This window comes from Haemorhous mexicanus, chromosome 9 (assembly GCF_027477595.1).
Source record: "Haemorhous mexicanus isolate bHaeMex1 chromosome 9, bHaeMex1.pri, whole genome shotgun sequence".
Taxonomy (NCBI): domain Eukaryota; kingdom Metazoa; phylum Chordata; class Aves; order Passeriformes; family Fringillidae; genus Haemorhous; species Haemorhous mexicanus.
The window spans coordinates 19,325,996-19,337,336 of record NC_082349.1 but is presented as its reverse complement, the minus strand read 5'-3'; the positions used below and the strand labels follow the sequence as shown (position 1 = coordinate 19,337,336).

The window sequence follows — 11,341 nt, the reverse complement described above, 5'->3', positions numbered from 1 at the left end:
GCCGGGGCTGCGGGGGCTGCGCCGCCCGCTAATGAAACACAGCACGCCCTAAACGTGAACTCTCCTCCGTCCCGTGCCAGCCGCTCGCTCGCGTCCCGCTTACGATGCCAGCTACTCCCGGTGCAGCTGTTGTGGCAGCACTCGGCACGGGGCGGGGGCGGCGGAGCAGCGCGCTCGGTGTGTGACAGCCAGAGCCGCTGGAGCGCTCCGCCCGCCGCAGGACCCTGGACTACAACCCGGAGCCTGCCGGGAGGAAGCGCAAGGACGCACCGCAGGAAGCGGGCACGGCGCCGCCGCCGCAGCGCTGCCGCGGTCCCGCACGGCCGCCCCTGAGTCACCGGAGCGGCTTGTGCGGGGCCGAGCGGCGGGGCTGGGCCGGTACCTCCTCCGCCCTGCCCTGCCGTGCTGCCGGTGACCCCTGGGAAGTACAACCCGGCCGGAGGAAGCGGCGATAGCGGCGCCTGCGAAACGCCAGCGAAGCTGTGAGCAAGGGGCGACGAGCGGGACGTGCGGTGCCGGGCGGCGCGGTGCCGGGTGCGGGCAGTGCCGGGCGATGCTGCGTGGTGCTGCTGCCCGGCTGCACCCAACTACTACGGGGTGCTGTTAAGAGATGTTGCCCGCCAAGGGAGGGGACCCCGTTAGAGAGCTCTTTTTCTTGGAACGAGGATTAAAATACTGGTCTTTGATGTAGCGATTTTATTTTCGTCTATTTTGTGTTCTCTGCAGGTAGTATTGTATGATTTTTAAAAAGACGTCAATCTGGCATTGAAATTTCCTACCCTAATGGGCAAAACTTAACTGCATTTGCTTGTTGGAAGGTGCCGTGATGCTAATTTTAAAACACCTAAATAGGCGTTTATTTTGAGAATACATAGTAATAGCATCATTGCCTATCACTACACCTATTGTAAGCACTAGAAGGTATGGCAAGCAAAGTCTCATAAACAGCCAGCAGTATTTATGTTTTCGTTTTAAATATCCTTTTGAAGTTTAATTAATCATTACGATAGCACTGGTAAGTGTAGCAACAAGGTTGCAAACTGCTGAAAGAAGATCTGAGGTTCACTTCTTCAAAAGCATATTTGATGGGAATATAGTGGACCTCATAAATGCTGTGTTGCCACTGCTGCTAATAATTTTTAGAAGTCAGGCATGATTGTTTGTTCCCTATAAAATGAAGCAACCAGAACAAGCAGTTAGCTTCTGGAAATAGTTTCAGTGACCTCTTGTCGCAAAGTAATAGTAAGATTTGATCTCTGATTTGGGGAGACCTGTATATGTGGATGTATTCAGATTGGTGTACACACAAATAACAAATCTATAGTTTTAAGAAGCAAATTTATATAGTCCAAACACATTACTCTTATGGAATTTCATAGAGATTCAATTATTCAACAAATTCAACAAATTATTGTGCTCTAAGCTTTCATAGTACCATTCTCAAATCAAAATTAATGACTCTTTGGTTGTTCAGCGAGTTTTAAAGGAACAAAAATCTCTCCAACAACCTAGGAGCACGGCTTTCTTGCTGTCCTGAGTCCTGTATATCCTTCTTTTATGTACTTGCACTCATATTTTCCCTATTGCCAAACCTCATGCGGAGACCAAAATGCTGTGTCTTAAACCTCTGATACAACTGATAATCTTAGTGAGAATGTGAAGGGGATGACCCAGAAAATAAAATATTATTGGGATAAAATTTAGTTTGCCTGACTGTGGTAGCCAAATATTTTTAGTGGTGCCTGGTGAGCACAGGAACACCTGTCATGTTCTGAAGACCTTGCATCTCCATAGCTGAACTTAGGGATGGAACAGACAGACGTTGCACTGGCACAAAGCAGCAATTTTACAAGCAGAGAAACAGACTGTTCTTTTCTTTTTAACCATCTGGTGTAATGACTTCTTTCAGGAGTGTTCATTGAAAGGCAGAGAGAATTACTTAACTGAGCATTAGGAAAAGGAATGGGATAATTGCCACAAATGCATAGATCAGTCAATAATTGGAGGACCTTTTACTTGTAAAAGAATGCTGGGTAGCCTGTTGATCTCCAGTTATGGAGTCCCTTTAATTTCCAGCAGATTCAAAGATCACAAACTGCCCTGTAAAAACAAGCCAGGAAAACAATCCTACGTGGCAACAATGAGGTAAGTTCCGAGGCATTTTAGACTTAAATAATTTACTTTCATATTTTCAAGCAGGTTATTTGCACTTTGGAAAGAAATTATTCAAAATTCTGGGGAAAAAACCACACACATACTCTCTCAAAAATTGTACTTGTTTGGCTGTCGTGGATCTCTGAATTTGATGAGAATTCCCTGCTGAAAACCTGGAAATTACTCACAGAGTAAATGAATAATATGCATACATGAGTAATGGTATTAAAATAATACATATAGATGAGTTAGTAGCAAGCTTAGAATGTTCATCTTCTATTCAGTTTGCACTAATCTTGCAAGTAAAGAAGGAGAAAACCGTTGGAAGTGCAACAAAGACAAGGGCCAAACTCTGCAGCTAGAATGGGGCAACCCTGGGTGTACTGACAGACTGGGGAACAAGAGGCTGGGAAAAGTGCCATAGAAAGGGACCTGGGGGTCCTGGTCAATGGCAAGTTGAACATGAGCCAGCAGTGCCCTGGCAGCCAGGAAGGACATCCCTGTCCTGGGGGCACCAGGGACAACACAGCCAGCCGGGCAAGGGAGGGGATTGTCCTGCTGTGCACTGATGCAGCCTCACCCCCTGTTTGTTCTGTGCACTTTTATAAGAATACAGCATAAGGATGTAAAGCTGTTAGAGAGTGTCCAAAGAAGAGCTACAAAGATAGTGAAGGGCCTTGAGGGGAAACAGTCTGAGGAGCGGCTGAGGTCACTTGCTCTGTTCAGCCTGGAGAAGAAGCGTCTGTGAGGTCTCCCAGCTGTCTACAGCTTCCTAGCTAGGGGAAGTGGAGAGGCAAAGCACTGATCTCTTAGCTCTGGTGACCAGTGACAGGACTCAAAGGATTGGCATGAAGCTGTGGCAGTGGGTTTAGGCTGGGTAGGAGGAAATATCTAGCTATCTTAGCCAGAGGGTGGTTGGGCACTGGTACAGGCTCCCCAGGGAAACTGTCACAGCACCAAGCCTGACATGTTTGGACAATGCCCTCAGGCACATGGTGGAATTTTGGGGCCTTTCCTGTGCAGAATCAGGAGCTGGACTTCAATGATCCTCATGAGTCCCTTCCAACTCAGGATATCCTATCACTGTGTGAAGAACATTTGAGGGGCTATCTTTCTAGAAGCTGCTTTTTAAGAGCTTCTGTTTAGTCCTGAGATCACGATCCAGAAACCTCTGCCTTAAACTAAATCTACATTCACAGTTAGCTGATAGGTAGCACCTAGCATCTGACCATTGCCATTTTCTCACAACTTCTAGATCTATCAGCTCAGCTGTTGCTGAGATTGTTGCATTCCTGTATTACTCCATTTGGCATGTTTCTTTTGCTCCACCTGTGTGTTATAACCTTAGTATGATCAGCATTGCATTTTCTGTACTGATTACCATTATCAAGCAGATATACAAACTATTACAAAATGTCCAGCAAATCAGTTATAAAAATTGTTCCTTCTGTGTGGTGCTTGAGCAACAGAAAAAGTGAGCATTTTATTTCCTCCCTCCTACCAGAGCTTTTGAGAAGGCACCTTTTTGCTTCCCAATTAAGGTAGAGCTCCTGCAATGCTGAAAACACTGAATCTCTGTACAAACTTGCTTTCTACTTTCAGTTGGATAGACTTGGTGAGGTATGTAAATGTTCAATCAAAAATGTAGTACTGAGAAAATAGGAAACAATGAACACTCTAAAGAACTACTCTAGATTTATTTCACAAAATAATGAAATCCAAAGTTAACCAAAAAGAGTGAAAAGCAAGTAAACACAGAAACTGGGGAACAGAAACACCTGTCTTGATAGCTGAAAGTAATTTGCCAAACTGCAAATTTACTTAAATGAAAATGTACTTAATATTATGGGAGTTTTGATCAAGAGAGAAAACTGTACATGGGTTTAATGACTTCCTTTCCTGTTACTTGTTTTAAAGGTGTTTTCACTTCTGTAAGCTTCCAGGAAGAGTTATGGGGATCCGCCTACTGCGCTTCACCTCTGTGGTGATCATCGTCTTGCTTCTTGTGGCAGGTGCTTTAACAGCTTTGCTTCCCACTATCAAAGATGACAAATTACCCAACTCGAGAAGAGAACCAAAAAGCCAGACTCAGTCTGCCCTGGATTCATTCACTCTTATTATGCAGACATACAACAGAACTGACTTACTGCTAAAGCTTTTAAATCATTATCAAGCAATCCCCCACCTACATAAAGTAATTGTTGTGTGGAACAACATTGGTGAGAAGACACCAGAGGAAATGTGGAATTCCTTGGGGCCTCATCCAGTCCCTGTTGTCTTTAAAGTGCAAACTGTAAATCGTATGAGAAACAGACTGCAGAATTTCCCTGACCTGGAAACAAAAGGTAATCAGCAGTTCATATCACTATTGCTAATTTTATTTTCACGCTTGAAATCTGAATGCTGAAAGAGAGATGATTGAGTTATACTGTGTAATAAATCAATGGATCTTTTTGACCACTTCATAGAGTGTGGTTAGTATAGAGGAACCCTGTGTTATGATACCAGGTGCACACCACCACCAGGCTGAAGAGTAAAGGAAAGAAAAGAGGAATGTCAAATGCATTTCAAGGTCTTTTGCAACAGTTCTCCATTTCCTTTGTGAAGCAGACATAGGTAGTTCAGCTGCTCTTCCTTCTGTACCATAAACTGAAATTCAAAATGCATGTTTTTTGTTGAGTGTCTGCACTAATCTGGACTTAAGTCACCTGGTAAAGACTTGATTTAGTCCATTCCTCTTAAGACTAAATTCTCAAGCATGTTCTGCTCTTTTGAGAAACTTCCCTCCCCTGTCTAGCTTTCTATCTCGAATTACACATCCTTTTATTTAAGAGTACTTTCCCCAGTCTCCTGGGTATTCATCTAAATATTCTTCCTAAGCTCTTTCTAGGACGTGTACAACAATAAATCCTGTTTGTTTCAAGTGGAAAAACCCCCCATATGTTGCATTACAGACCTGACCTTACTCATGATTAGTAAAGGTAATTGTATTTATTGCCCCCTTCCTATCATGCCTGCTAGTCCAAAAACATGATTTCTAGGAAGACACTGGAAACTTCAACTTCCCAAGTGTTTTATTTACTGTAGTAAGATCTGTGCTAATTGTAAACTTTAAAAGTTTTAATGCATCTGCAGTTCAGATCTAAGAATATCCTTCCTTTTCCACTTCCTGGTAGTCTTTTGTCTAAAACTTAAGGCAAGGAGTCTTCTGTTAATAATACTGAATGTTGCCTGGGCAATTTAACTTGCTTACATAGTGTATATGCCAAAGAAAAGTATCTAACTGTATTCTAGTTGTATCTTTACACGAGATTAGTAGAATTTTAAGTTGCTTTGCCAAACACTCCCAGGTTTTCTAACACATATTTCTCCAGCTGTACTACAGATGATCAAAGGTTGCTGAGTTTTGTAACAGCCTGGCAAATAATCTAGAATTTAGGTTTGCTTCCAGTTACTGCAAAGCTGTAACCTTGAAATCTAATTATGTTTTATCAATCTACTTTTAAGGAATTGCAATTCAGCTTAATAGCTGTAGAAGTTTTGTATTGCATTTACCAAATATTGTGCTGCATACTTTGCTCATGTGTTTAATCTTTTGATCAATTAAAAGTTTTTCTCTCATTTTCCTTCCTTCAGCTGTTTTGATGATGGATGATGACACACTAGTCAGCGCCCATGACCTTGCATTTGCCTTTTCCGTTTGGCAGGTAATCTTTTGCATCTTGGCAGGCTGTAGTTGTGAGTTGCACTTGAGATTAATAGTTTCAGTTAGAGAAATACTGTATCATACTGTTTTATCATTGGTTTTCTAGCTTTAACGTTAGATTTTAGGAAGTTTGAAGTGTTGAATAGTAGAAATTGCAAAATTTCTAAAATTTGTTTTTTAGTAGTATCTGTAACTTTAAAATTTTAACTCTTACTTTACAAAACCATGAAGTTGTTAACGGCTGAATTTATTTAAATGCGTAGTACTCTGTGTGTTTTGCTTTGCAAAACATGAGAAATTGGCTGTAAAGTTATTTTCAGTGCCAAATACACAGCTGCCAATTGTGGGTAGATGTTTTGTTGGCACTATGTGATGTGGAATGAGGCAGACTATCAGTTTTGTGAAACTTTATTTAATTGCAATATTTATGCAGATCGTAGGACCGTATGCCAACAATTTAATTCTTTCCTGTAATAATGTTGTCCTCCTTTCATTTAAAAAAACCATAAATCTCTATTATGAACACACTAAGTGAACCCCACACTGTGAAATATGTGTTGAGCTTCTTTCTTTCTTTCAGCAATTTCCAGAGCATATAGTGGGATTTGTTCCTAGAAAGCACATTTCTACTCCGTCAGGCGTGTACAGTTATGGCAGCTTTGAACTGCAGAACCCTGGATTTGGGAATGGAGATCAGTATTCCATGGTGCTTATTGGTGCAGCGTTTTTTCACAGTGGTTATTTAGAAGACTTTCAACAGCAGCCAGAAGCAGTTTACGCCTTAATAGATGAAACTCAAAACTGTGATGATATTGCCATGAATTTTCTGGTAGCCAAGCATACTGGAAAGCCTTCAGGAGTGTTTGTGAAGCCTGTTGACATAAGAAATTTAGAAAAAGACACTAACAGTGGCTATTCTGGAATGTGGCACCGAGCAGAGCATTTGTTACAGAGATCCTACTGTGTAAATAAACTTGTTAATATTTATGATGGCATGCCCTTAAAATATTCTAATATCATGATTTCTCAGTTTGGTTTTCCTAATTATGCCAATCACAAAAATAAAATGTAAGCCAATGAGTTTAAGGTGTTAAATGTTAAACAATACTCAGTGAATTGTACTGAGTTCAAGGAGAGAAGGTGGTGTAATTACTGCATCTTGGCCATCCCTCTTTGTAGCCTCTGATTTTGTCTCCACTAAGCTTTTTATGTATTTTCTTTCCTTTCTAATTCACAAAGGTAAGTTTTGAGAAAACCTAAAGAATATATAATCATGCTTAGCTGTGATAAAATCATTCTCTTTCCTTAAAACCTGAAAAGCTACTCTAATTAATTAGGTCAGTTCTTCAGAAACATGCAGACAAAAATGCACTCCTGCACTCCTGTTCTTCAGATCTTAACTTTTGGATTTTTTTCCCCTTGAATATACATATCCAGTCAAATGAGGTCTAGGCATATTTGTGACAGTTATATTTTGAGATGCTTCCTTGCCTTCCCACTCCTCACCTGCTCCTACCCAGTTTCCAGTGAAGCTGTAGAAGAGCTACAGTGAACTGCTGGCCAGGCTTCTGGCCTCCTGTACAAACCCTCTTGAAGTTTGTATATAAGCTACTCGGTCTTCTGAGATTTCTTGGAGCTGCTATGAAAGCCAGAAGAGTACCTCACCTTAATCTGAGATAGTCCTTAAACCATTGCCTACAATATCTACTCTTGCTCAGTTAATGGAAAATGATCTCTGATGTGGCTTTTTTCTCTATTATTGATTTGCCTGGAGTTGCTGAAACACTGCAAGCAGCTGAAAGGAAAATCCTATAGGTTGGAAATATAAGAAACATGGAATATGAAGCTTATATAAGCAGCCAGAAGAGGATGGAATGTTACTTATTAATATTCTCTTTAGCACTTACTTTAATTTTGATATTTTGCATATACATTGTTACAAACATGCACCCAGGAAAATCCTCAATTAGTTAAAAATTTCTCATTTGCAGTTCCTAGTAAGAGCAGGGTCTTTAACATTTATTACAGTGTACATTTTGTAACTTTACAGGTCTACTGGTTTTTAGCTACTCTTTCAATGAGTATTTACTTTTTAGTTCCTTTTTCCCTCTGTTTTTTGTGGCTATGACAACAGAATTAAAATGTACAATAAATGGGTAAAGCATTATGAAAAAAACTATTTTAAGGTACAGTGATATTTGGCAGGGATGGGCTGTTATCAGTCTCTGAACTCCCTGACTTTATTTCTAGCAAGAAACAGAGCTGCTGTTAATGGCTGTTGTTGGACTGGGACTCTGTAATTCTGGAAACCTTCTATTGACATAGGCAGGGCAAACCTTTTCCCATGAAGTTGCAGAAAGGTTGGGCTTTTTTTTTGTGGTTTTTTTTTTTTTTTTTTTGTGTGTGTGTGTATGGAGGAGAGACTAAAAGACAGTGATTTTCCTGGGTCACAAAATCAGATTTGGCATCCAAAGCAGATTTAGTTTCATCTGCATCAGCTTTTAATTGATTCTTAGAATCAGTTCAAAGGTAGCTGTGGGCAGCCAGTCACAGCTAATGCCTAGTACATAAATAGCATCTGCACAAATGGTATATAATTCCATCCCTTTTTTGTAATAAGTTAGCTGAAAAAAAGAGTGAAAATACGACAAGTTCTTTACAGCAGGGTGTGAGTCTTTGGGGGGAATGAAGGAATCTTTTGCCCTGTTCTACCAGTATTAAAGGATTTGATTTCTGTTCAGTGAAGTCTTCCTAGTACTTTTGTAAGATTCAAAGGGCAGAATCTTAACATGGCAATGTAAACTCTGCTTAATTTTGTTGTAATAGTGAAAAGTAGTTTTTAATTATTGTGCTGTAGTGCTAAGTAGTATACAAACAGGTCTATGATCTTTCCAGAAGTGCAAATTTCCATGATTTCTGTTCTGTGCAGTATCAGCTAGAGTTGTGAAGACTCACAGTTGTTGTTAACCTTATTTTTGAAATGTGAAATGAACTGTCAACTCAGCCAAACCTTAGTATTGGGCTCTTTGTTGGAGTGAAGGAGTTGTTTTGGTTTCTTCTGTATCAGTGAAAGAATTAATAGAACAAGCTTTTAATGATACTGTTAAATTTAATTTGCACCATTGTAAAATAAAATACAGAAAGCAGACTTGTGATGTATTTATTTTCAGATTATTGACCAAAATTTTTAGTGTTAAGATGTCTAAAGTAAGCTCACAGTTTGCATACTCATGAGAAGCACCAAGATTTCATTTTTTTTAAAAAATGTGTACTCGTTGGCACATACATTCATTTAATTTAGGTAAGGGCTACTTATGAGGGAAGAAAAGGCATAAAATAACCAAAAGCCTTAATCATTTAGTCTTAGCAAAGAAAATACAAAGATAATACTTAAGCTCTAGCCATAATTCACTGCACTTTGGAATCAAAAGGGGTTGTTTGCTTATTTTTTAAAAGTGCATTTTTATCCCTTGGTAGTTTTAAAAATGTCTTAAGATTCTTTACTGAAAATACATTACAAAAAAATTATATTTTAAACAAAAGAATATGTATGTGATTATTTCTTTGAGAGATTATCTATGTCATTGGGTAATATGTTGGAGTCTAAACAGAATCATCACCACCTCTGAATGGTCTCTTGAAACTACAGTTAATGCAACACAGGATTTTAAACACGGTATCTGAAATAGATATTTTAAAAAATCTGTGATAAAAAATCAGGATGTAGTGCCAAAATGCACAAGAAAATTGCTTCTTTACAAAAAATGCCACAAGATGTCACTGCAGCCGTGATACTTGATCTCAAATGTTAAAATGAGTACATAGTATTGATTAGAATAACTAAGTTGTACAAGTTTAAACTATTCTTAAAGCTAGCATTTCACAACGTGAAATTCATGAAATAATCACACTAGTAGCTATGACACACTGCTGGAATTGAAAAAGCAGAGGTTATTTTGCACATATTTTTACAGAGAAGAAAAAAAAATCTATCTATATATATATATATATTTCTGACACTTACAAAGGCTGCAGCCAATTGCCACAAATGAGAACTTTTCTACAATGAAAACTATATTTTTAACTTTGAAGAATTATAAGCAGTATACAAGAATTTGGCAGCTAGGCTTCAGTATCTAGTAATATTTGCCTCCAACATTCACCAGTCTGGCTGGATGGGTTTACATATCTTAGGCTTTATCACAAACTGTTTCTATAGATTCTAGGCAGTGGATAGTAGGCTGTAGTCTGCTCCATCTTTCCTTCTGTTGCCCAAGAGTGTTGCTGAAGCTATTTCCAGTATGCTCATTCAAACTCCCCTTAAGCAGAGTGCAGCACTGACTTCAAAATGTGCTACACTGAACTGTAGTGGAAGTCTGAGTAAAAAAGGGCATAAAAACCCCTGTGGTTCTGGACAATATACCTTAATACCCTGTCTCTTACACAGGATATAGTAACCCTCAGAGAATCGCTTTTAAATAAAAAACCACTAGTGAAATACTTGATTTTGTTAAGGGTTACACACAAGTGAAAGTTGTAAAGAACAATCTAAAGAAAAATAAACACTGGTTTCCATGAAAAGGAACAACCCTCCAACAACCTTTATTTAATTTGCTGGTACATAAGACTGCAGTCTCATTCTTGTGAACATCTTGTATGGAATAGTAGTTACAACTGAAAATGAGGTTTTCTCAGGTTTCAGAATCAGGGCACACACAGGGTCATATTTAGCACATTAGTTTTGGAGCTTTTCCAAAAAAAAAAAAAAAAAAAAGCAGTGTAAGAACACAGGTACAAAGCATTAGAATCAACGTAAAAATTAAGCAAATACAAAGCAGCTGCAGTGTCTTCTGAAGCCCTTCACCTTATTTGTAAAGCTTTAAAGATTATCCAGTGCTTATGACACCAGATTAAAAACTGAAGAGTCAGAAGTGTTTCACACTCGTGTTTAGCCTCATTAGCAGACACACCACGATTAATTGTATGCACTGGTGGTTACAGTAAGTTATTTATAGTGTTAGGGAAAGCTGGTGATACAAATGTGAACCTCAGGGCTGCATTTGGCTTTATATTACAGCATCTTTTAAAGGTGTTTCAAGAGTGAATTTTTTTGCTTGTTCGGGAGAAGAATGACTTTTTAACCCCCTTTTTTTTATCTCCTCAAGAAACCTCTCCATTGCAACCTTTGCTTTAGTTGTAAAACTGAGACGGACAGTCTGCCCTGTTTAGCACTTACCAATTCCTTCTAAAGGGGAGAGGTGGAAGAACGGGCCCAGAGCTCGAAGCAGCGCGCTAGCAGAGCTCCGCGCCTCAGGCGTGCGCGGCTTTTGCCGCTGCCCGCAAGCGGCTCCCGGCCCCTCCAGCCGCGGGAAGCGGGGGGCCTGGGGCGGGGCGCTACCCGGGGCGCCGCCAGCTCATTGGCTGCAGGCGTAGCAGGGCGACCTCTGATTCGTCAATCGACCTGTCTGTCACGACAAAGGG

The 11,341-nt window shown here is 39.9% G+C and overlaps 1 protein-coding gene across 4 annotated transcripts; it reads left to right on the top strand.

Annotated features, from left to right (window-relative positions):
• The first annotated feature begins 333 nt into the window (after window positions 1-333).
• On the top strand, window positions 334-9,008 carry EXTL2 (exostosin like glycosyltransferase 2). Of its 4 annotated transcripts, XR_009487505.1 has the most exons (7): window positions 339-482; window positions 2,077-2,145; window positions 3,659-3,774; window positions 4,072-4,499; window positions 5,035-5,135; window positions 5,791-5,861; window positions 6,441-6,509. XR_009487505.1 is itself a non-coding variant. In XM_059854404.1 (5 exons), exons 2-5 carry the CDS (start codon window positions 2,141-2,143, stop codon window positions 6,930-6,932), a joined length of 996 nt encoding a protein of 331 aa, XP_059710387.1. In that variant the 5' UTR covers window positions 334-482; window positions 2,080-2,140; the 3' UTR covers window positions 6,933-9,008. The 4 variants fall into 4 exon arrangements, 3 of the variants coding, with proteins under 3 accessions (XP_059710387.1, XP_059710386.1, XP_059710385.1); XM_059854404.1 differs by lacking the exons at window positions 3,659-3,774; window positions 5,035-5,135 and having other exon boundaries at window positions 334-482; window positions 2,080-2,145; window positions 6,441-9,008; XM_059854403.1 differs by lacking the exons at window positions 3,659-3,774; window positions 5,035-5,135 and having other exon boundaries at window positions 334-482; window positions 6,441-9,008.
• The last annotated feature ends 2,333 nt before the right edge of the window (window positions 9,009-11,341 follow it).

Coding starts and splice junctions, on each gene's coding strand:
- EXTL2 (XM_059854402.1), top strand. CDS start 3,710: ATGCTGAAAACACTGAATCTCTGTACAAACTTGCTTTCTACTTTCAGT. Junction 3,775..4,071: donor AGTTGGATAGACTTGGTGAG/GTATGTAAATGT, acceptor CTTGTTTTAAAG/GTGTTTTCACTTCTGTAAGC. Junction 5,862..6,440: donor TTGCCTTTTCCGTTTGGCAG/GTAATCTTTTGC, acceptor TCTTTCTTTCAG/CAATTTCCAGAGCATATAGT.